At 22.5% G+C, this 25,136-nt stretch overlaps 4 protein-coding genes and 1 long non-coding RNA gene across 8 annotated transcripts in view; 3 read left to right on the top strand and 2 right to left on the bottom strand.

Moving 5' to 3' along the window:
* LOC127283222 (serine/threonine-protein kinase 25) overlaps positions 1-4,839 on the bottom strand; it is a 37,419-nt gene extending 32,580 nt beyond the window's left edge. Inside the window, exon 1 of the mRNA XM_051307945.1 lies at positions 4,206-4,839. Within this exon, the coding sequence (XP_051163902.1) occupies positions 4,206-4,220 (15 nt within the window). The 5' untranslated portion in view covers positions 4,221-4,839. The remainder of the gene's footprint in view (positions 1-4,205) is intronic.
* Positions 4,840-4,960: 121 nt separating this feature from the next.
* Positions 4,961-15,314, top strand: LOC127283224 (alkaline phosphatase 4-like). Of its 3 annotated transcripts, XM_051307949.1 has the most exons (10): positions 4,961-5,034; positions 5,340-5,620; positions 5,754-6,027; positions 8,805-9,160; positions 10,037-10,257; positions 10,777-10,969; positions 13,096-13,262; positions 14,015-14,326; positions 14,452-14,875; positions 14,955-15,314. In XM_051307949.1, exons 4-10 carry the CDS (start codon positions 9,085-9,087, stop codon positions 15,179-15,181), a joined length of 1,620 nt encoding a protein of 539 aa, XP_051163906.1. In that variant the 5' UTR covers positions 4,961-5,034; positions 5,340-5,620; positions 5,754-6,027; positions 8,805-9,084; the 3' UTR covers positions 15,182-15,314. The 3 variants fall into 3 exon arrangements, with proteins under 3 accessions (XP_051163906.1, XP_051163907.1, XP_051163905.1); XM_051307950.1 differs by lacking the exons at positions 4,961-5,034; positions 5,340-5,620; positions 5,754-6,027 and adding an exon at positions 8,303-8,633 and having other exon boundaries at positions 8,811-9,160; XM_051307948.1 differs by lacking the exons at positions 4,961-5,034; positions 5,340-5,620; positions 5,754-6,027 and adding an exon at positions 8,303-8,633.
* Positions 11,745-23,390, bottom strand: LOC127283237 (uncharacterized). 2 transcript variants are annotated; one of them, XR_007843323.1, is made up of 4 exons: positions 23,297-23,390; positions 22,655-22,722; positions 22,436-22,533; positions 11,745-12,853 (listed from the first exon to the last, which is right to left on the bottom strand). It is a non-coding gene; the product is annotated as an uncharacterized LOC127283237 (long non-coding RNA). The 2 variants fall into 2 exon arrangements; XR_007843322.1 differs by lacking the exon at positions 11,745-12,853 and having other exon boundaries at positions 22,089-22,533.
* LOC127283226 (putative gustatory receptor 28a) lies at positions 16,108-18,273 on the top strand. The gene is made up of 10 exons (XM_051307955.1): positions 16,108-16,269; positions 16,340-16,559; positions 16,653-16,761; positions 16,821-16,984; positions 17,081-17,237; positions 17,333-17,431; positions 17,523-17,696; positions 17,802-17,870; positions 17,939-18,028; positions 18,091-18,273. The coding sequence occupies exons 1-10, from the start codon at positions 16,245-16,247 to the stop codon at positions 18,205-18,207; spliced, it is 1,224 nt and encodes a 407-aa protein (XP_051163912.1). The 5' UTR covers positions 16,108-16,244; the 3' UTR covers positions 18,208-18,273.
* Positions 23,340-24,930, top strand: LOC127283229 (cyclin-dependent kinase 20-like). The gene is made up of 5 exons (XM_051307958.1): positions 23,340-23,708; positions 23,845-24,033; positions 24,146-24,382; positions 24,453-24,680; positions 24,745-24,930. The coding sequence occupies exons 1-5, from the start codon at positions 23,523-23,525 to the stop codon at positions 24,901-24,903; spliced, it is 999 nt and encodes a 332-aa protein (XP_051163915.1). The 5' UTR covers positions 23,340-23,522; the 3' UTR covers positions 24,904-24,930.
* Positions 24,931-25,136: the final 206 nt, after the last annotated feature.

The raw sequence follows: 25,136 nt of genomic DNA, 5'->3' as shown, positions 1-25,136 counted from the left end.
GAATTACTTCTTTTTCCATGGAAGAGATAAAAAGCTTTCCCACCCACGAAAAAACAGTATAAAAGTTCAAGAAACTCTCATGTTTCTACCGAAACCTTAAGGAGAAAAAGAATTTGTTGGGTTCGATATCCATTCGGACAAGGGACATAAATTTACATTCGCGACTCTATAAAGAAAAAAAAAAAAGAAGAAATACTTTTTTTTACATTTTATAAAATATAAATTAATTTAGAAATATTAATAAAAAAAAGAAATTAATAATTATTTTTTAATATATAAAGAAAAATTCACGTTTTTTCCTATACACTGAAAAAAAAATTTATTTGATTCAAATACCGGTGTATTTGGTTATTATCAAATAAATATTTACTTGAATCAAATATTTCTTATTTGAATCAAATATTATATATTTGATTCAAGTAAATATTTATTTGCGTAATAACTAAATACACCGGTATTTGAATCAAATAAATTTTTTTTTCAGTGTATTCGAAATTTTGTGTCCCCCACTTACTATTTTGACCTACAATGCGGAAATTTAGTACAAAAATGTATTTTCAATTTTAAAATACAGGATAAATATAACGAAACTTTTTGTTAAGAAAATTACGATACTTTTAAATTTTTTTAGTAGAAAAACAATTTTACGATAATTATTATAAAATAATAATATATAAATAATAAATTAATAAATTTAAATAAATAATAAAATACATCTCTAACCATAGTCTGCGATATTGTACACTGAAAAAAACAAAATTATTTGATTCAAATAATCGATTACTTATAATTATTATCGCAAATAAATATTTATTTGTAACAAATAATTATCATATGAGTCCAATTAAATTGTTGTATTTGTTTCAAATACAAAAATTATTGATTCAAATACAATTATTATTTAATTATTAATTCAAATAAAAATTATTTTGTTCAATTAAATAGTTATTTGATATAATAGTCAACTTAATCAAGTGTATTTGAATCAAATAAATTTTTTTTTCAGTGTTTATTTCAAAAACGATAAGATGTGCGGAAAAAATTTCCATAATTCCGGAAACCACGTTTTTTGAATTTTAATAAATAAAATATAAAATAATAAATAAATAATAATAATAATAATAATATAATAAAATATTTTTTCTAAATATTTAATAGTTCGCGATTTTAAAAATATTCAAACACTACCGGAATAAAGAAAAAATTAAAAAGCAAGAAAAAATGTAATTAAAATTACAAAATTTACACTGACGTTAAGCATGTCTAAACAGGTCAATGCACGAATTGCAACTAACTTTTAATTACCTATAAATTATTTATAAAATCAAAAATTTTATATTTTTCCACAGATTTTTAACGAGAAAAACTAAAAAAAAATTCTTTTCCTCTTTTATATATTTTTAAAATAAAAAAATGTTTAAAATTAGTATCAGATCCGTTATTTTTCCACATTAATTTGGGGAGTTTATTTATTTTTTTTTTTTTCCAAAAAAGATCGCATCTCGACGAGTGTGTTGAATTAAAAGCGGATTGGTATGTAACGATAAAACGGCACGCGCTTCAACACTGTATAGAGAGAGGACAGAATATATATAAATACATATCCAACTACTACTACTAACACGGGAGCAACGGTATATCCTTTAAGAAGATTTCCCATTGACTCAAATTCCTTCATAGAATCGAGTATCACGAAATCAACGGATTTGTATATATTACGAATTTGCATATACAGTTTGTCTATTCATAAAATTTCAAACCTAGAAAAAATATTGCAGAAATATATATAGAATTTTGTCGAGAGAGAATCCAAAATTTTTTTCAGAATTAAGAAAAATATATTTTTATTTAATTCAAATAAATTATATTTGAATAGAATAATTTATATTTGATTCAAATAATTTATATTTAAAGCAAAAAAATTATATTAGACTCAAATAATTTTTAAATTTGATTCAAATAAATTATATTAGACTCAAATAATTTTTAAATTTGATTCAAATAAATTATATTCGACTCAAATAATTTTTAAATTTGATTCAAAAAATTTATATTTAATGCAAAAAAATTATATTTGCGTTAGAATAATTTATATTTGATTCAAATAAATTATATTAGACTCAAATAATTTATATTTGATTCAAATAAATTATATTAGACTCAAATAATTTTTATTTTTGATTCAAATAAATTGTATTAGACTCAAATAATTTATATTTAATGCAAAAAAATTATATTAGACTCAAATAATTTATATTTGAGTAGAATAATTTATATTTGATTGAAATAAATTAAATTAGACTCAAATAATTTGTATTTAATTCAAAAAAATTATATTTGATTAGAATAATTTATATTTGTTTCAAATAAAAATATATAAAATAGTTGAATTCATAATTTTTATTTAAAAATTCGAAAATAATTAAATTAAGAAAAAAATCGAAAATTTAGAGAATTATTTTTTAACTTATTATCAAGAGTATATATATATATATATACAAACTAAATTAACCCTATATATCCATATATGTATGCTGCAGTACTAAGGATGTTCTTACATAAGTCGTATTGTCACTTATAGGCCAAACTCTTACGTATTCGGAAGCTATGGGAGAATCATCAATTGACTTATGTAAGTTCTTAGCACGTCAGCATATAATCAATAATTATCTCTAATATGATATTATATTTTAAACAATATTTTTGTTAAAACCAAAAAAAAACAAATAAATTTCATTCCCTTTTTATTTTACAGAAAAATTTTATAAAACGAGAGAAAAAAACATTCAATTTCTTTCAATATATATATATATATATATATCCAATTTTAAAGGTTTCAAAAGATAAACAACTTCCGCTAATTATTAAGTGCTTCTTTATGTCGAAAAACTATATTTAAATTCTTTTATGTATTTCTTTTTTAATTGTTAAGTCATTGTTTTGTTTTTAAATTATTTTCATATTTTTAAGTATGTATACAAAAAAAATAAATCAATAATAATTTATATTATTTTTTGCATAATAAATAAATTTCCTTCTTGTATAAAGAAATATTTTCAAATATATAATTTTTAAATATCCATTAATATCAAAATTGAAAGTAGTATACGTTGTCCAAAGTGAGAAATTGAAATTTAATATACAAATAATATACGTGTAGCTTATAATTATTCTTAATTGTTTGTGTCAAAACGTGAAGAGGAAGAGTTAATAATTAATAGGTATATAGTTAACGAGTGTAGGCTGAAAGAAACACTGATTGATACAATAGAAAGAAATGTTTTTTTTTGTGTTATGTTGTGAAATAAATGAGCAACAATTAACCTATCATAAAAATCTATTATACAGAGGCATATTGTTTCTTAAATAAAAAAAGCTTTTAAAGCTTTCCTAAGAATTATAAACAATTATATAATTTTTTATTTTTAAAATCTATAAAAAATTGTAAAGTATGTAAGATTATGTAAGAAATTAAAATTAAATTAGAAATTTATAATTAAAATACTAAATATCATTGTTTTTTTCCAATATATAAATTATAACCCAAAATTCAAAACAAAATGTTTATTAAGAGGTTATGTATTATATGCATTTTGTACTTTTGTTAGAAATAGAACAAAATAACGATTTTCTTTTCTGTAAATATAAAAAAATTGTCAATCAATTTTGTGCAAAAATTATTGCTTTAAAAAAAATGTGTTTTTTTAAAAAAAACGAACTCTATCTTTTAAAACCTTGAAAAATAGGGCATCTACGTCACCGAGATTTAAAGTACCAAAAGAGGATGAAATTTATTTGGAATGAGGGATGAGTAATCTTAAAGAATGACGTAAATAGTATTGTATATATATATATATCAAAGTAGATTGTACCTATAGATGTTTCTTTAAATAATTCTTTGTGAATTCAAATAAAAGAAAAAAATACACACAAGAATTAAAAATAAAAAAATAAGAACAAAAGTTGAAAAACCAGTGAAGTAAAGGAAAAAAGAAGCATGGAATGTTAAAAAGTGCATGAACGGTTGGCAACTTGTGCATCAGCAAGTAGGAGTCCCCCCCCCCCTCATCCCTCTGAGGTTAGGTTAGAACTGCAGTTGACGATGGGTTTTTAAAAAAGATCGCGAAAACTTACGGGATTTATTTTGCAAATATTAAAAAAATTTGAAGAATGCGCATTTTTTCAGAAATTTTTTATTGACTTACCTCGTTGAAGGCCATCTTCTTGGCTATGCTTCCGGATTCACGGCTGCTTCCGGCACCTCCTTGTCCCACTGCTTCTTCCTTGTGAAAAAAATCTCTCGGAAAACAATGTTGAGAAAGCAGCAGCTGATGATGATGACCAATTGATAGGACAGGCCAGGATCGTAAATTGAAAGCACTTTAAACACTATACACACACACGATAGGCCTGTCTGCCAAGCAGCCCTCTGCGACACACATACGTCACGAGAGCAGCACCTTGACCCCCCGATACAAGCAGTCTCACCGGTCGCGGTTCAGAGTCTTCCCCACGTAAGCGAATCTGCTTGTGTCTGTGCTCAAGATCAGGACGGAAAAAAATCTGGCATTCCTCAGGTGGGACATACAACACAACCGAAAAAAATTTAAGGGACCTAATTTGATTATTCAAAAAATTGCGACAAATTCATCAAGACACGTGTCTTTTCTTTGAAATATCGCGAATTCATATGAATTAATGTTAAACACAATCACTCACTTTATCATTGATTCCTTTTGTTGAATTTTATTGCACTTTTTTTTTAACGACATTTATTTCGGACATTAACTGATCTGCAAACACAAAAGCGCCATCTTGGCCTCTGACACGAACATATGTAGATGATGATCTTTGCGAATATCATCGCAGCGCCATCTGATACCATCTGCAACAATTAAAACAGTTCTTTCCGTTATTATCGACCACTGGTACAATACAGTTTTAAATTTACAATCTAATCACCCTGGTTTATTATAATTTATCTTTATTATTTATTTTCTATACTACTTTATTGCAAATTATTATATTTTAAAGGTAAATTAATATAAAATTATTTATCTATTTTTATTATTTGTAAAAGTGCAAATTTATTGAAGTTGTAGCAATAAAAATCTTAAAAAAATATTAAACAATTTTTGAGGTTATGCTGTCATATGTACATATTTAATGATAATCTAAAATAATTTTATACTAAAGATAAAATATCTGTAAAAATAATATATTATATTGAATATATGTTACATTATTTTTAAAATAGATGATTGTTTCAAATTGCTTTATACAATATTAAAATACAAATAATCACACCAATTTGACAGTTCTATTTTGTTTTTTTACAGATGAAATTTGTGAATTATGTAAAAAAATTATTTTATCCCTTTATTCAGTGAAGTTTGTTAACAAAATTATTTTAAAAAATTTAATGGAAAAGAAAGATTCTGATTGCAATTAATTTAAATACAAAATTAATCAAATGGATAACAATGAAGGAATTTCAAATGAACGATATCAAAATACGTACGAAATTTGCAATGTTAAAAATGAAGAAAATTATCAAGATAATCCACCTGGCATTGAATTTTATTTTAAAATAATAAATTTATTGATAGATCATGTTAGGGTAAGTTTTTTATTTTTAAATATAAATATATTTTTTAAAGATTTAAAAAAAATGAATTAATTTCTTTACTATTATCTCTATTTTATTTATTAAATGTTAAAAATAAATATTTAAAAATATTTTTAATTTCTAGCATTATTATTGCAAGCAGAAGATTGGAATTCTCTAAAAATGTTCGTCATCATATTTGAAAATCGCATTTCTTTTATTGGGGTGTGTTTTTTTTTTGTAATAGGAATGCATAACTATTTTGATATAGAAAAGAATTATCTAGTACGCAGAGGTCATAAAAACGATATGTACGATTACCTGGCGTGATTTGTTGATTGAGGACAAGAGTGGATCATAACGCTCTCTATTCAAAAGTTAACACATCGGACATGAACCTATCTCATAAAAGTATTAAGGTTTGTAAAACTTACATATAGTACATTTCGAAAAAACTATCATCAAATCACAAATTAATTGAAAACAAGAAAATCTCTCAATTTTTATCGATTTTCAAAATTTCCTTTAATTTTTTTTTTTCTTATTTATGAATTATTAATTAATTTCAATATTTGTCATTTTCTTTTAAGTCATAAAATTACTTAGTGTGAAATTTATCATGAAATTATTGTTAAACATTCATTGTGTATTTAATGATATTCAATCCCGTTATCTTTTAGAGACAATCAACATTGCATGTAATAAAACCGATGACCAAAGATTTAAAAAAAAAAAATTTATTTCATCTCGCTTAAGGATTTGTTCGATTGTCAGTAAATTGAAGAAATTTTTTTTCTTTTTTTTTTTAATAGGTTTTTTTCTCAAATTAAAGGTGGCCTAATTTTATTGACAGGAAACGAAAAGGACAACTTCTCTATATGTATAAATAAAAAAGCGGAAATAACTATCAGTTGAATATACGCTTTGTGAATTTCATTTCTTCGTTTATATTATACACGTGTTTAAAATGATTTTTATCACAGTTTAATCATAGACGGATTTAACATTAAACGTGTTCAAAAATTATCACGTGAACGCAAAGCACGAGATGAATGCTATTTCTTTTGCAAGCACGCGTCGCATTTTTATATATATATATATATTGATAACACTTAAAAATTGAATGATATAGTTATGTTCTTTAATTAAATATAACCGATTTTTTAATTTTTATTTTCAATTTATTTCTGCATTTCATGCTCATCTTGACGTAAATTCACTGCATTTTAAATTAATCTTCTTATTAGAGGTCAATTTCAATTGACATCTTTTTTCCATGTTTTTCTCACTTTCCTCGATGTCTTGAGAATTTTTCCAATATTGTTAAATTAATTTATTTAAGATATATATAAAATAAATTTATGTAGTTCATTAAATTTAAAAAATGGTAGTATTAATAATTTTATTTATTAAACTAATTTTTTTTTTCTTACATTTAATTAGAAATTTGATTTTGGAAAATTGAATATAATTAATTTTACGATCCTTTTTAAAATTTAAATATTAGATTAATAAGTGACAATCTAATTTACATTGTATTGAAAATGATTTGCGCAATATTACTTAAATGTATATAACTACTTTTCGTTGTTTAATTTAGCTTAATAGATGAGACTGTATTAATCTGTTTTAAATCGGGGGATTTACGTTAGTATAATGAATTTTCTACAATCGAGGAAAATTGCTTACTAAACATGACTGTATTATTGAAAAAAAAAAAAAAAATTATTTTAAGTAGAAATAGATAAAATAAAGTCATTGTAGTTATTTAACAATAAGCTTCTTTTAATATTCAAATTATGCAATTTTCAAAATTATCACCAAAGTAATAATTTTTCAAATATTTAAATTAAAAGAAAAATTATTTGTTAATATTTACTGCAATATTATCAAATTATTTTTTTAACGTATGGAGAAAAAGGAAATTTTTTAAAATAAACATTTATTTATGTGTTTAAGTTAATTAAATATTTTTATGTACTAAACAACAAGACTTGATGAAAGGAATTATTTTTAATTTTTTTTTTCAATGTAATCAAGAATTAATTTAACCGAAAATTGCGATACAATATATTGATACTGTCTCATTCATTATGATAAGCAAGGAAAAGAAGACAAGAATATTGATGCAAACAGTAAAAACTATTTTTTTTTTGATAATGTAAAGAGTACATTTTTAAATATTTTTTGTTACATTTTTTAAATCAATTTTTTTCTTTTCTATAAATAAAAATTAGATAAAATCATGAAAGAGTTATCTAATTAAAAAATTCGCAAGATTAAAAATTTCTAATAAAAGAATTTTTTTTTTTTAATAGTTTTGGATGCAAACATTAAAAACTATTTTTTTTGATAATGTAAAGAGTACATTTTTAAATATTTTTTGTTACATTTTTTAAATCAATTTTTTTCTTTTCTATAAATAAAAAGTAGTCTAATTAAAAAATTCGCAAGATTAAAAATTTCTAATAAAAGAATTTATTTTATTTTTTTTTAAATAGTTTTGGAAAATATGCTAAAAATTAGTCCATCTTGAATCTAGGGTACGTTTTGTAAAGAGAACGAAAAGGCATAATCATAGTTGACAATTATGGCAGGATTACCCCTCGACTCTTGTGTTGCTCTAGGCCCCTCTACTCAGCGTCCTCAGAAAATTTACTCCAATCTCTTGCACACGTTCTACCTCGTGCACCAGCTAATCAAACGAGCTATATAAAGTGACAAACTGTCTTCTACCTACGTGTCAGTGCTACCGCGTTATTCGCGAGGCGCCGATTGCCTCTGATCCTTTTTTTTTTCCTCATTCTATATCCTCAATTTGTTTTCTTTGAAAATTGCGCTCAGAGTTGACCCTCGCTTTAATTCAACGCGAACCAGCGAAGACGTGAGATATTCCCTCATACTATCTGAATTTTCTTCAAATTATTATTATTTTTTTTTTTCTAATCGATTTTTTGCAAATCAAAATTCATCTCTAAATTAAAGACCTCCTGCAAAGCCTGTATTATTTTTTTTTAAAAAAAAGGTATAATTTTTTTTCTCAAATTTATAAATTTTAAATTAAAAATTGAATTTTTACTATTTTTTGAATTGTTAGCATACAATATTTCAAAATGTAAAATATATAATTTAAAAAAATAAAAACAAATTAATATAATTTTTAATATTATAAAAATAAATGTTAATTATTAATTAGTTACAGCTTCTGTGAGGATCAATTTCAATTTTCTGCAAAGTCACGAAAGGAAATTTTATTGGAAAATCAATTGCTGGGAAAAAAAAAATCTCTATATTAATAATGTGTTCTCGTTTAAATTATGATTTTTACAATCTGAATTGTATTAATTAATTGAAATCTCATAATTCTATCATAGAGTCTTTGAAATTCTAAACAACTTTGATTAAATTTCCATATAAAAATATACATTGGAAAAAATTCTTTTTTTCTTTTTATTTTTCTAATCCAACAAAAAAAAATGAAGAGTTCACTTTTAATCCTGTGCTTTGCAATTGTTTTGCGAGATTCATGGCAATCACCTGGTGATAATGAAGGTAAATTAACATTTTTCATTATTTATTTAACAAGTTTTTTTTAATTATTCCTTTTTGTAAATTTACTCTAGCCACGTGTGGAATATGTAAAATAACTTTTATTCAATTCATATAGATAAATTGAAAAAAAAAAACAAGACAGTTAATTATGTTTTTTTTTACATAACACTAATTATAAAAACTGAAAACTATATTTGTATTAATTCTGAACAATACAATTAGTTTTTAAATTAAATCATTGATTCATTTATTTATTAATCTTTTTTTTTTGGTTTGCATTAAATTAAATAATTTTTTAATTATCAGTTATAACGATTTTGTATTTGTAACAAAATTATTGATTTTTTATAATTCTGAAATAAAAGAATTACCCGCTTTTTTGATAATTTTAATAAATACCATATAGAAATCAATTAATTTTAATAATAATAATTTCAATGAAACCAAAATTTTCTATAGTTTCAATGACAAATTTAAAATAATTTCCTATTATCATCACTTTTCAACTAATTGTAAATAATCTTTTAATACTTTTCGAGAATAATTGTGATGGTTATTTTATCTTTTTAATTATCATAAAACCGGAATTTTCCTTATTTGTATTCTTTTTTGTTGAACAAAAAGAAGAGACAAAAATAAATACAAAAGTAAAAACACACTTAAAAAAAAAAAATAAACGTAAAATTTTCTTTAAAAAACGTGACTTATCTTAGTAAAAATAAAAATTATTTTAATTTATTTTGAATAAGATCTTTTTTTAAACATTGTATATGTCCTTTTTTAAGTAAAAAAAAATTCAAAATAAATTAAATTATCTTAATTGTTCTTAAATAATATTTTTTTAATTTAATAAATTAATTAATTTCTTTCTTTTAGACATGTCATTTTGGTTAAAATCGGGACAAGATAATCTTCAAAGGGTACTATCTATTCGAAACTTAGAGAAGAAGGCAAAAAATATTATTATCTTCATTGGCGATGGTATGGGAATATCAACAATAACTGCTGGAAGAATATTTAAAGGACAGTCTAAAGGATTTAATGGTGAAGAGTATAAACTCAATTTTGAAAAATTTCCCAACGCAGCACTTGTTAAGGTATTAAAATATTTTTTTTTTAATATACAAAAAATAATTTAGAATTTTTTTTAATAATCTATAAAAGTAATTAAAAAGAATAATTAAATGTATTTCATTAAAAAAAAACTAAAGCATTTTTTTAAAACTTATATTACATAATATTGTAACTTTGAAAGTAAGGAAAATGTAAAACGAGTAAATATTTTTATTCTAAATCATTTCCTCAACGATAAAAGAAAAACTTGAAAAATAACATTTTACACGCTTAAATATATTACCAGAAATATATAATATAATGTTTATATAGTTTAATTTACAATGTCAAATAATTTCTTAAGCGACCTACTTTTATGCTAAGTTAAGAAAAGAAAAGAAATGACTGAGGTCATTTTTTGCCTACGTTCAGAAGGCATTGAACTAAGTTTTGAGGTAAAAGAAAATATTGACGTTAAATTATTTTAATTTTTGAATATAATGGAAAATATTTCTTTTTAAATTCCTTTGTTTTTTTTATGACAAAAGAAATTTTTTTTTCAGACATACAATATTGATAGACAAGTTCCTGATTCTGCGGGAACTGCCACGGCTATATTTTCCGGTGTAAAGAGTAGATATAAAATTCTTGGTCTAGACGCAAAGGCACAAGTTAATACATGTGATAAAAATATTAATGAGGCAGCAAAATTATCAACGATTGCAGATTGGGCCCAAGAATCGGGAATGGACACAGGTAAGTTTTATAATCTTTTTTTTTTTTTTTAATTTATTTTAGTATCCAATAATTTATTGTTTTTAAATTAATTTTAAATTATTAAGAAAAATAAATAAGAATTAATAATAAAATTAATCGCTCTCTGAATTTTTTTTCATTAATTAATCATTTAATCAATCATTCAATTAATGAGTTAATTAATTTTTTTTTTTATAAACAAGAAGACTAATTGGTAAATAATTTTACGTAACAGTTAAATTGTAATGTAGATATTTTTTTCTGGGGATTTTAGAGTATTATTTTTGAATTTAAAGAAAGAAACTACACGTATTGAATTTACTCGGGGGAACATACTTTGTTGAACATGAACTTGAACTTCGATTTACTCGAGAAGCCATAATGATGGTTTAACTGCAAGTTGCATAATTCCATCTATTCCATTACATCCATTACACTCACTGTGCATACATTTCAATTTTTAAGTACTCAGTAATTTACATTTGGTCCATTTTTCACGACAATGTTATTTTTCAAAAAACGCATTTTTTTTTTTTTTATTATTCAGGAAATTAGACATAAAAATATAATTTGTTTTATCTTCTTGCATAATACAAAATAATTTATGTGAAAAAAATTAAATTTAATTATTAGTTTTTCATTATATATTTTTTAAAACAATTTCATAAGTAGGTATATACAACTTTAAAGAGATTTAACAATGAAATAATAATAAAAATTGTTTTAAAATAGTAAAAATTGTATTTTTTTTTATTGCAGAGTAAAAGTAAAAATTGTTGATTGTTGTAGAAAAAATTTTAATTGTTTCCTGAAATTAATTTTTTTTTTATGCAAAGAAATTTGAAGATAAATATAATAATGAAGATAAAACAATTAAACAATTTTTTAAATTCCTGATAACACTTAATTTAAGAATCAATCTTCTATTAAAAGAAAAATTTCCTGCTTACAAAAATTCGGTTGCTTTCAGTTAAAACATTTTTTTTGTATCTCGTAATCAGATTCTCTAATTTCTTGTCTGCATAAAAAATCAAATGAATTTTTAATTAAACTAATAATAAAATTTGTCGTATACTTTTTAGAATTTCTATTTTAAAAAATTGATCTTGCAAAAAAAAAAATCTAATCATACAATGACTGATAAACAGTTTAATATTTCTCATGATGTAAAAAGTGATCTAATCAAGACATAGGGCCTAAATATAGTTTTTGAAATTACAAATTAGTACCATATCTACGTCAGAATACTTAATTCTATTAAATTATTGTGAGAAGATTTAGACAGAAAGAGATTTGTGTCTATTATTCAACCTTTCATATAAAGATGAAGATTCACATTTTCAATTGTTATGCAAGTTTTAATATTTCTATAAAATGCAACAGAAAACAAAATTATTTTTTAAAAAAACAATTTCCAATGTTTTAAGTATTAAAACAAAATCTTCGTATAATTTTTAATAATTGTAATAAGAAGCTAATATTTATTAATAATAATTTTTTAAATTTCTAAAGGAAATCACTATTAGAATTTCATCTTGACCTCAATGAATCGAGGATAAAATTTTATTTTATTATAGTTTAGAAAAAAAAAGCTAACAAAGAATAAATTATTATTATTATTCAACGAGAAAAGGGAATTATGTAACTTTAACTGTGGAATTTATAATTTATGACTGAAATGAAAAAAATTGTAACGAATGAAAATTGAAAGTTTAGATGTATGAAAATTATTATTATGTATCGACTGACCAATGACACAGTGCAATCAATTAGGAATCAGTACATGGAGGGCCTTGGTAAGGCTACACGTGAAAATATATTTAATCACTCAGAGGCCACGAGACGACCTTCTTTTTGTCGACGGGAACCCTTCGAATGTTTTTTCTATAAAAAAAAAAAAATTTTCACTGAACCTGAAAATTAGATCTATAAATAAATTACCGAAAATTGAAAAAACCTATTAAATTATCACCAGAAGTAGTAAAATTAATTCATATAATTTTTTTTTTATATATAAAAGAATGGATTTTTAGGGAGAATTTCACGATTTAATTTTGATTTGCAATTTTTGAATTTAATTTAGTACATACTATGATTATTTATTAATTTAATATTTTTTGTTTTAGGTTTTGTAACGACTACACGTGTCACTCATGCAACACCTGGGGCTCTATATTCACATATAAATAATCGCGATTGGGAATGTGAAACTGAAATTCCAAGAGAATATAGAACATGCGTGAAAGATATCGCCAGACAATTAGTAGAAGATGCACCAGGAAAAAATTTCAAGGTAAAAAAATTTTTCAAATTTATTTTTTTTTAAATTTATTAAATTTATATCTAAATAAATCATTCAAATTAAATTGATAAATTTATTATTTGTTGAATGATAAATAAACTTTTTTTTGTCCTAATTAAATTATTGCAAAATTTATTGTAAATAATTTATATACCTACGTCAATCATATTATTACTTCATAAAATTTTAATTTAATTTTATATAATAATTATAATATAACTCATTTTCCTTTAACTGTTGTGACTAATTTATTGACTTCAATTTTTTATGGCTAATTTATTTACTTTATAATTAAAAAAAAAAAAAAAAAAATGAAAACTCAGGATTTTCTTCTTATTGTTTCTCACGTGTATTATTTGAAAGGAATAGAAAATTATTTTCTCAAGATAAGTTCTTGAGAAAATTGATAAGAATCGTGCTTTTAATAAATTATACTTGTTTTTACAATTGTTTTCAACATCATTTATCGAATTTTTTTCTGTTAAAATTTTAGTCATTTAAAAATTATGACAAATTATTATTTATAATTAAAATGTTTCATACATTGTAATTTTATTTCAATTGAAAAAAAATTTTTAGTGTTCATTTGAATCATTTGTATAGAGTGCGCTAAATATTGTTAATTTCCATTGTTAATTAATAACATTGAGAAAAAAAGTTCAAGGACTTTTAAAGGAAAAGCAAATTTAAAAAGAATGAAATTAAAAATAAAAAAAGCAAAATTGTTTTTTTTTTTTTAATAGGTAATAATGGGAGGAGGTGGACAGTGTTTGGGTATTCCAAATATAAAAGAGGACACTGATCTATGCAAAAGAGATGATGGACGTAATTTAGCAGAAATTTGGAAAAATAATAATCCTGACAGCAAAGTTGTTACAAATCTCAAAGATTTAATGGCAGTTGATATTGCAAATACATCGAAAATTATGGGAATTTTTGGCAGCAGTCACGTTGAATATAGTGCCGTTAAATCTAAAGAAACTCCTTCATTGGCTAATATGACTTTACAAGCGATACGAATTTTAAAGAAGAATAAAAATGGATTTTTCCTTCTAGTGAGTTTCTAATATTTTATTATTATTAAAATTTTGATTAATTTTCAATTTAATGACTTTTTGATGACAAATTTTAAAATTGACCAATTTCTAGTTTTAAGAGGTTTTTCTTTTTTTTTTTTAAGGTTGAAGGTGGTAAAATAGATATAGCTCATCATGCGAATTATGCGAAAATGGCTTTAATTGAATTATCGGATTTTGAAGATGCAATTCAAGTTGCTTTTAGAGAATTAAAAATGAAAGAAACTTTATTAATTGTAACTGCCGATCATTCACATGCATTTACTTTAAATGGTTATCCAAAAAGAGGATCTGATATTCTTGGATTTGCGAATCAAACCGAAAAAGTTGATCCATATGAAACTCTTAGTTATGCTAATGGACCTGGATTTTTTTATCATCGACGAAATGATAGTACAAATGTTAATGAAACATGGCGACGTGTCGAGGATGATCAGACACGAAAAAGTCCATATTATCGACATTTTGCTGGAAAATATTTAAAGGACGAGACACATGGTGGAGAGGATGTTGCTCTTTATGCTATTGGTAGAAAATTTGTCTTTTTTTTTGTTTTCCTAAAATTGAAATGAATTTATAAAATTGTAATTTAATTTTTTTTTTCTAGGGCCATACTCTCATTTGTTTCGAGGAACATTCGAGCAAAATTATATTGCACACGCGGTGGCTTATGCGGCATGTTTTAAAGATTGGCCTTCACATTGCGATGAAGCTTACAACAGGTACTATTATGAGACAACGAAATCGACAGGATTTCAAATGACATCCAATGTAATTCTTTTAGTTTTTAGTATTTTAGTTGTAAGTATTGAAACACTTTTAGGAATATTTTAACAAAATTTTCATAATATTCTCTATATTTAAAGCAGTAATTTTTGAATTATATTTCGCGAAACTTAAAATTTTTTTATCCATTATTTTCAAATAGCAGAGTTCATCTTCTTTTTTCTTACGAAAAAAAAATATATTTTCCTTATATTTTATATATATTTAAAAATCGTAAATAAATATTTCTTATAATATTTTATTTTCGTAGATAAAATATGAAATAATTTCCTTTTTTTTTTATCTTATTTTGAAAATTTTTAAAAACGTTACAAAAATGTGACGCACAATTGTAAATAAAAAAAATGTGATATTTCACAATAATTGTACATTTTTAACATAGTTATTTGAAAAATTGCAATTTTCATCAGTATTATAATATTATATTCAATATTACACGCATACAATGCGATTACAGTGTGAAAAGAATGTTCATTTAATCAACTTTATGACGTTTTTTGTAAATTTACTATCAATATGCTTTTAATATTTAATATAGATTTTAGATGTTTCTTTTTTTTTATTGAAAAAATGTGAAATTGAATTTGATAATTCGATTTATTGTATAATTTTACTTTATATGGAATGATTTTATTTTTGTAATTGATTGCAACGAATGTTTTTATGTCAATATGTCCAGTGTGAATGAGTGAATTGTATAATTTTTATGCTACGAAAAATATATTATATTTTTCAAAAAAATAAATTAATTCAACGATAATAAATTTGTTATTTTAATATTTGGATACAAAAAGATTAATTTTTAGAATTAAATCAATTTAATAAATTCTTCTAAATTCGAATAAAAATTAAATATTTTCAATCGATATTTTAATTAAAGTAAGAGGACAGAAATATGATAATGTTTTATCATATAAATGATTATATACAATTAGTTAATTAAGAAAAACAGTGGAAGAAATGTGTTACATTAAATAGATTAAAAATATCTATTGTTATAAAAAAAAAACTTGTAATAAAATTCAAAAACGGAAGTATAAGATATTATTATCATTAGAGAACATTAGAGGGAGGCATTTAGATCTCATATATTTTTTATAAAAAAAAAGGTATGAAGAAGAATAAAGAAGAAAATGGTAAGTAATTAATCTAATTTCTCTCTGTAATTTATTTATTTCAATCATCATTTTATTTTTCACTTTTTAGAAAAATTGAAAAATGAAGGAGACATTTATTCGGTATTAGAATCGGTGGCATTGAATTGGAAAATTCTTGGTGTAATTATTTTTACCACAAGAGGAGAAGTGGGAAATAGAAAATATATAATTAAAAAATCACTTGTTGCCTATAATATTTTTTTATCATTTCTTGTCAGCATCTCATCGTATGATGTAATTTTTTTCAATGGCAGTCTTCGGTATCAAACGTAAGGGAAACTTAAAATGTTTTTCTCTTTTATTTTCTTAAAAATTGACTTCAATATTATTTTTCCCTTTTTCTATATATAATTTTTTTACAGTTCAAAAAAATTAGAATTTGATGCAAAATTGCTGATTCATATAAAAGAGGCTTTCAATATTATTAGTTTACTCGAAATGACTGTATGGAAATTAATAACAATTAATAAGGTAAATAAATAATAATAATATAATGTATTATATTAAAAAATTTTATTTTAATTTTTCAGTTTAAAAAAATGCTTGAGTGTTTTGCAAAACAAGACAAAATAGTGAACGAGATTGGAAGTCATATTAATTATCGAGCTGATATGAAGCAAATTAAAATTTTTATACGTTTAGTCACTATTATTAATTTACTATTAAGTTTTCAAGAAGTTTATTATGGAATTAGGTAAATGAAAAACTAATAAGGTAAAGAAAAAATACATTAATTATTGTAAAATAATTAATTTTTTTTTTCTATTGTGATATAATAAAAAAAAAATAGTGTGAGCACATTAATTGATTGGACAAACTGGTGGTTACCGTCACTTATTTACAAATCAAATTTATCATTATTTTTCTGCCTCGTTTGGATTCTTGGAATGAGATTTAAGGTTCTTAATCAAAAATTGAATTTAATTGTAAAATCTACTCATCCTCAGGTATAATTTAATATAAAAAATAAAAAGTTTGAACCAACTTTAGAAAATAGTAATTTTCCTTTTTTTTTATTTTATTATTTCTAAATGTTTTTCAGAGTTTTGAGAATATGAAAGTGCTTCGAATTATAGCAAATACACATTGTCAATTATGTAAAATTGGAAAAAAAATTATTATTATTTTTTTTCCCAGTCTGGTGGGTAAAATGTTTTCTTTTTTTTTATTAAATATTAAATTGAACAAATTATTTGGAAATTATTTTTAATAATAATTACATTAACTTGCAGGTTCTTTGTGGAATTCAAACATTTATTTTTGTTACGTTAATGTTATATAGATTAATTTTAGATATTAAACAACAAAAAGGAATTATTACCATTGTCAATAATATGTTTGGAATATTTATTACCGGTGCTCAAATTATTATCATTGTTTTTATTTGCAATTGGACCACGAAAAAGGTAATGTAATTATAAAAATTTATATATATTTATCATTGAATTAAATAAAATATATTTTATAAATTATGTCATTATTTTGTTATTAATATATTATTTTTATTTTAGGCTTCATTTCCGGAAAAACTTATTCACGAAATTAAAATAAATCAATTGAATCCAGCTTTTTTTGAAATGGTAAAAATTATTTGTATTTTAAAAAATAAAACTTTATTAATGAAATTTTCTTAAACTTATTAATGCAGATTCAATCCTTTTCGACTCAATTGTTGCATGAAAAATTAATATTTTCCGTTGGAGGTTTATTTACATTGGATTCTGCTCTTTTGCAAGCGGTAATTTATTTAATAAATATTAATATTGAATTTATAATTATTATAATTTTCTTTTCTCACAGGTTGCTGGAGCAATTACAACTTATTTAGTTATTTTCATACAATTTGGTAATATGGAGAAAATTTTTGCCGATTGCGAAAATAGTGTCTCAAAAAATCTTTCTAAAAGTGCAACTTAATTGCTAATTAATTGAGTTTTGAAATTAATTTGAATTAAAATGAAAGATTCTAATAAATTATTTTAAAAACTCCAGAAAAAGAGTAATTTTAATAAGATTAATTTATATTAGAAATAATTTAATTGAAAATACATTAGACAAATTTTTTCAGATAAGTCTATAAATATTTTCACATATTATTAATTGATTTTGAATAATAAATTATTATTTCTACAATTTCTAATATAATTCATTCTAATAAGTACTTTTATAATGACAACACGTTGTGAAAGAAAAACATATCAAATAAAAGTGTATCTTCTCTATTATTATGAGAAAATTCTTGGACTATGTCCATTAAAAATAAATCAAAAATTATTTTCTATTACAAATATAAGCATTTTATATACAATTATTCTTTGCACTATATATTCTTTAATATTTTATCAAAATATTATCTATAGATTTCGAATGACTTATGGAATTGAAAATTTTATCTCGGCAATTTGGGATCGAATTCTTCAAATTTTACAATATATTTTAATTATCATTACATGGTTAAATTTTGGATTACGTCAGAAAAAAATCAAGTCTATTGTCAATAATTTTAATAAGACAAGAGAAATTGCTGAAAATTTAGGAATTCGAAATGATAATTTTGAAATAATTCAAATAATTATAAATTATACGTTAATTATTAATTTTTTGTATTTTTTTCTATTTTCTGTACATTTAAATTTAAATATAACTTTTTCATCAGATAGAGAAAAAATATTTGCGTTATTAAATTCTTTATTTCGTATTGTTTATCATAATATGTTTTTTCTTTTTATATCGGCTTTACATATTTTATATCAACGTTTTCGACAATTGAATATTTGTATAAAATTTTTTAAATTATCAAAAATTTCACATGAACCACTTTATAGGTGAGTGTTAAATTTATCATTTTAACGTTCTTAAAATTTAATTTAATTTAATTGTTGAAGTAAAAATTTTTCCTATTAGTAAAAGAATTATTTTTTTTTCCACAATTTTTATAGAATAATAAATTCTCAAATTGCATTGACAATTGAAACATATGGAATATTACATAATGAGTTGCTTGATCTATTGGATAATGTAACTGAATTTTTTTTCCTGCCAATTTTATTGACTTTGGTAACAAATTTTCTCCATGTTGTTGCATCAATAAATGTATTGTATCTTATATTTCGAAAATTTCAAGATTTCAATGCTTATCTTCTTAACATTGTTTCTTACATTTTATTATGGATTTTCATCATTACTTTGGAATTTTTAATAATATCTTATGTGTCTACTAATTTATGTGAAACGGTACGTAAATACAATTTTAATGTGGCAAATTATTTTTTAATGAAAAAAAAAAGTTATTATATATTTCAATTTATCAGGCTAATAATTCAGGAAATTGTCTTCATAAAATGTGGATCACTTATAAACCAATTGATAGTAAAAAAATTGTACGTCACTTAAAATAAATAGTTTTATAAAATTAATTAGATATTTAATATTATTTAAATTTTCATTTTTCAGTTTAAAAAAATTTCACTAATGTTACTTCAGAGAAGAGCAAAAGTTTCACTATGCGGATTTTTCTCAATAGACAAAGGATTCTTTTACCGGGTAATGTATCCATAAATATATAATAGAAATTCAATTTTATATTATTAATTAAAAAATGAAGAATTAATGACTTAAATATTTTCAGACTTGTGGAATGATTACAACGTATCTCATTATTTTATTACAACTTGATGATTTTCGATAATTTCTTTATTTATTTATCAATCAAAAAAAGAAAATTTTTTAAATAATTATAAATTCTTATATATAATATTTTTGAAACGAATTTTTATATTTCAAAAAATTTTTTTAAACAAATTTCACATGATTCAATTAATAAATCGACTTTTAATTTAAAGAGAATTTATTTATTTATTATCATTAGATAATTTTTCAGATAACTCTAAATAAATATCTTACATTGATCGAAATTGAATTTGTAAATTACTTTCTGCAATTTGTATATTTATAAGTCATTAAAATAAGTACATTTATAATGTCGACTTGTTTGAGTAAAAAATATCCATTGAAAGTTTATTTTATTTTTTATTATGGAAAAATTATTGGCCTATGTCCTCTTTCTTTAAAAAATGATAATAAAATGGATAAATTTCACATTTCCCAAAAAGGAATGTGTTATTCAATTTTTCTTTGCGTCATATATACAATATTATTTTACAAAAATATTGTCTTTCGATTTAAAATAATTTTTACAATAGAAAGCATAGTGTCTGCATTTTGGGATAGATTTCTTCAAAATTTTCAATATTCAGTGGTTATTGTATCGTGGATGAATTTTGGATTTCGTCAAAAAAAATTCAAGAAAGTTATTGACAATTTTAATAAAATTGGTGAAATTGCACGAAATATAGGAATTGAAAGAGATAATTTTGAAATAATTAGATTAATTACAATTAATACTATACTTATAAGTATTTTGTATATAATTTTATGGCTTGTCGAAATCTATATAAATTCATTTTTTGATTTTAAAAAATTGACATTATGGACTATAAATTCATTATTTCGAATTGTATATCATAATATGATATTTTTTTTTATATCAATTTTAAATATTATTTATCAACATTATCGACTATTGAATATTCGATTAAAATATCTTATTGTATTTCACGAAAGTTCAGAGGAAAATTCTTCCAGGTAAGAGAATATTTTATTATTCAAGTCTTTTATTTTCATTTTTATTTTTAAAATTTATTTATTTTTTTTTTTAAATTATTTTAAACGTTTTTTAATATTTTTAGAATAACAAATTCCGAAATTGCAGTAACTGTTGAGACATTTGGTATTTTACATAATGAACTGCATGATCTTTTGGAAAATATAACTAACATTTTTTTCTTGCCAATGTTAATAGCAATGGCTACAAATTTTTTGCAAATAGTTGCATGTATAAATTTAATATACCTTATATTGAGAACTAATCGAATGTGGGATATAGGGGATGTCATTATAATTAGTTACATTATAATGTGGACTTTTGTTATTATATTACAATTTTTTTTAATATCATCAATTTCTGGTAATATATGTGAAACGGTATGTAAAATAAAATGAAAGTAATTAAAAAAAATTATTTTGTTTTATTAAATATAATTAAAAATAATTTAGTAGATTTCTTTATTTTTATATTCTAGGCAAATAATTCTGGTAATGTTCTTCATAAAATGTGGATTACACATAAACCGATTAGCTGTCGAAAAATTGTATGTTAAGAATAAATGTTATAATTAATAAAATTTTATTTATAATCTAATAATTATTTAAAAATAAATAAAATAATTTTTATTTTTCAGATTAAAAAAGTCTCACTAATGTTACTTCAACAAAAAGTAAAAATTTCATTATGTGGATTTTTTTCATTAGATGATGGATTTTTTTATAGGGTAAGTGATTTTAATAAGTTGTTGTTATAATTTTAGATCAGTTCTAAATTATTTTCAGATAATTGGAGTTATAACGACATATCTAATTATTCTTTTGCAATTTGATGGCTAATTAATTATAATTGTAATAATAAATTAAGAAACTTGATTTAAATATATTATGTATTTTTTTCAAAATATAATAAAATGTTATTTATTTAATATTTATGTTGTGCAACAAATTAATCCTGGTAATTCACAATTACCAGTTATTTTAAAAGAATCCGCACAGCTGGCTTTACAAATATTTCCACCCTTACCACAAGAATTTCCATCAACTGGAAAATTATTATTTCTTATAATTTAGATTAAAAATTTTAATTGAAAATAATCTCTCACCTAATAGAAATAGAAAATAAATCAACCAAATGAAGAATAAATGAAATTTCATTGTTTTTTCGTTCTTTACTTTTTACTTGAAAAAAAAAATGTTTAAATTCGTATAGTTTGAATAAATATACGCTTTTCAAAACGATAAATTCTTGCTTGTTTAAACAAAAGAAAAAAAACCAATTTGCAATTTTGTATTGAATCCTCATATTTCAACACGATAATTTTCAAGGCACTTTTTTTTTTTACTAAAATGTTCTTCTAATTTATCAAATTGATAAAAAATAATTGTTAAATATTTTCTTACCAGTTTTTAAAAAGTTCAATTATTTCAGAAAATTGTTTTCTGATAATTAATTAATTTGCATGAAATTTTGGGTACTTACGAAAAAATTGTGAATTTCTTAAACGATTGCTTTTCCTTGGAGTTCATTGGACTTCCAATTGGACATCAATGTCTGGGTGTTATATTTTCACACCAACGCTAAAATGAAAATAGAAAATTAGAAAAAAATGTTAATATTTTAAACTTTCTTTAACTGTATATATTATTTAATATAGGCAAATGTCAAGAAAAAAAAAGTTGATCATCTGAATAATGTTACCGTTAATAAAAGACAATCTACATTTTTTCCCAATGGTCCGCAACGTCTCATTTAATTTTCAAGTTTACCTGTAAAATTTAACTAAATTATTTCTTATAAAAAGAAAAAAACTTGTCATAATTTTATATTTAGTATATATTAAAGAAGTAATTGAAAAAAGAAAAATATTCAAAAAAAGATTGACACATATATTTGATGGTTTTTGTTTCTTGTAATAAGTGGACAGGTAAAATTTATCATAATTATAGTTAAAATAAATAAAAATAATCAATAGTTAAATTAAAATGTGTTAGACACACACGGCATGTGCGATTATTTTGCAGAAGGTCTTCTTCATTCAATTGATTCAATTGAACTAAATTGACTTAATTTAAATAAAATGACTAACTAGAGAAATTTTGGCTCTAATCAGAATTACCAATTTTAAAAAAAATCTGTTTCTCGTGTTATAATATTTAAAATATAAATTTTAATTAATAATTTTTTTATAAAAAATTATTATTATTTTATTTTTTTATAATTTTTTTTTTTAATTTACTTGATTTCTTTTATTATATTTTGTAAATTTATAAAAATAATAAAATAATAATTACTAAATACTATAGAATATACTAAAAGAAATATATAACATTTCTTACGTACTTGATTTCGTTTTAAATATTGATTAGTCGCACATGTGACCGTCAGGTGAAACTTCACCTGCTTTTTGTTTTCATATGGGAAGAGAGTTTTATTTTCTGAAATGAAAAAATAATAATTACATTAAAAATTATATATTTATGATAAAATTAAATAATTAGTTTAAACATTATATGGAATAAAAAGAGAAATATAAATGAAAACAGAAGATAAGTGAAAAATCATCAAAATGGATAAATATTCCATTAGTGGTCGAATAGGAGAAGGAGCACATGGAGTTGTTTTGAAGGCAATCGATAATACAAATGGTCGTGAAGTGGCTTTAAAAAAAGTATTATTAAAAAGAATTGAAGATGGAATACCAACATCGATAATTCGTGAAGTTAAAAGTTTACAAACCCTAAAGCATCCCTATGTAATTATATAATTATTTTAATTAATTAATTACATTTTATTCGCAATATTTCTTTTTTAAAAAATTATTTGTTATAAAGTTATTAAAAAATAGAATGAAAAATAAAAAAAAACACGTTAATATAAAAATATTTTAGATAATTGAATTGATTGATGCATTTCCAATTGGACTCGATTTTGTGATGGTGTTCGAGTACATGCCATCAGGATTATGGGAATTAATAAAAGATAATGAAAATCCATTATTACCGTCACAAACAAAAACTTATATGAAAATGTTATTGGAAGGAGTTGCTTATATGCATTCGAAAAATATAATGCACAGAGTAGGTCAAGTCTTGAATTTATAAAAATATCAGATAATTAAATTATCGGGAAAAACGACAATTATTTTAAGAACTGATATAAAATGTTTTTTTTTTTTTTTTTGTATTTTAGGATTTAAAACCTGCTAATTTATTGATAAAGAAAAATGGTATCTTAACGATTGCCGATTTTGGATTATCGCGATTAATGTGGGAAGATGTTAGTCGACCTTATTCCCATCAAGTTGCAACCCGATGGTATAGAGCACCGGAATTATTATATGGTGCACGATTTTATTCAGCATCAATTGATATGTGGTCGGTTGGTTGTATTTTTGGTGAAATGCTTAATAACGCTCCACTTTTTCCCGTGAGTCATAAAAATATTTTATTAAAAACATAATTTTATTATTTTATTCATTAAAAAAATAATATTGCAGGGCGATACGGATATTGAACAATTGGCAATTGTTTTGAGACATTTGGGTTCGCCAACAGCGGAAACGTGGCCAGAATTAACGACATTACCGGATTATAATAAAATAACATTTCCTTACCAAAAAGGAACATTGTGGGAACAAGTGATTCCTGATGCTCAATCGGAAGCTGTTGATCTCGTTAGAAATATTCTCCTCTATAATTCCTCAAAACGTTTGACAGCAAATGAGGTGAGAAAATTTTTGGAAATTAAAATCTAAAATTAAAATAATTTTCTATTTCTTCTTTTTTTAGGCATTGCATCATCAATATTTCTATTGTGAACCATTTCCTTGTTCAGAAACACAGTTGATTAAACCATCTCAAGGTCATCGAAGTCGATTGAAACCTAAAGAAATTGATGTTAATGTAAAATTATCCTTGCTTTTTAAAAATATTTTAAGTATTACGTAAAATTAATTATGTTTAAAATAAATTTTAAATTACATAATAATGGAATTTATTTTTTTAATTGCGACACTATATACATAATGTAGATAGTATAGCTTTTAAAAAGAATGGATATAATAAAAAAATATTTTTAAAATATATTAAATATTTTTTGTAGTTAAAAATAAATAATTTTTTTTATAAATTGACGAACATTTTAAACAGAAATTTTTTTTTAAATAATGGAAATATTTCAC

Source organism: Leptopilina boulardi, unplaced genomic scaffold, assembly GCF_019393585.1.
Source record: "Leptopilina boulardi isolate dan_hultmark-lab unplaced genomic scaffold, ZJU_Lbou_2.1 LbouV2_31, whole genome shotgun sequence".
Lineage (NCBI taxonomy): Eukaryota > Metazoa > Arthropoda > Insecta > Hymenoptera > Figitidae > Leptopilina > Leptopilina boulardi.
This window is presented reverse-complemented; position numbering and strand designations above follow the sequence as displayed.

What these genes read in the sequence shown, in the direction of transcription:
- LOC127283224 (XM_051307949.1), top strand. Translation starts at nt 9,085, where the DNA reads ATGAAGAGTTCACTTTTAATCCTGTGCTTTGCAATTGTTTTGCGAGAT. An exon ending in CCAACGCAGCACTTGTTAAG is followed by an intron (nt 10,258 to 10,776) that starts GTATTAAAATAT and finishes TTTTTTTTTCAG; the next exon opens with ACATACAATATTGATAGACA. An exon ending in CACCAGGAAAAAATTTCAAG is followed by an intron (nt 13,263 to 14,014) that starts GTAAAAAAATTT and finishes TTTTTTTAATAG; the next exon opens with GTAATAATGGGAGGAGGTGG.
- LOC127283229 (XM_051307958.1), top strand. Translation starts at nt 23,523, where the DNA reads ATGGATAAATATTCCATTAGTGGTCGAATAGGAGAAGGAGCACATGGA. An exon ending in CGAAAAATATAATGCACAGA is followed by an intron (nt 24,034 to 24,145) that starts GTAGGTCAAGTC and finishes TTTGTATTTTAG; the next exon opens with GATTTAAAACCTGCTAATTT. An exon ending in AACGTTTGACAGCAAATGAG is followed by an intron (nt 24,681 to 24,744) that starts GTGAGAAAATTT and finishes TTCTTTTTTTAG; the next exon opens with GCATTGCATCATCAATATTT.
- LOC127283226 (XM_051307955.1), top strand. Translation starts at nt 16,245, where the DNA reads ATGAAGAAGAATAAAGAAGAAAATG. An exon ending in TTATTTTTTTTCCCAGTCTG is followed by an intron (nt 17,432 to 17,522) that starts GTGGGTAAAATG and finishes ATTAACTTGCAG; the next exon opens with GTTCTTTGTGGAATTCAAAC. An exon ending in ATTCTGCTCTTTTGCAAGCG is followed by an intron (nt 18,029 to 18,090) that starts GTAATTTATTTA and finishes CTTTTCTCACAG; the next exon opens with GTTGCTGGAGCAATTACAAC.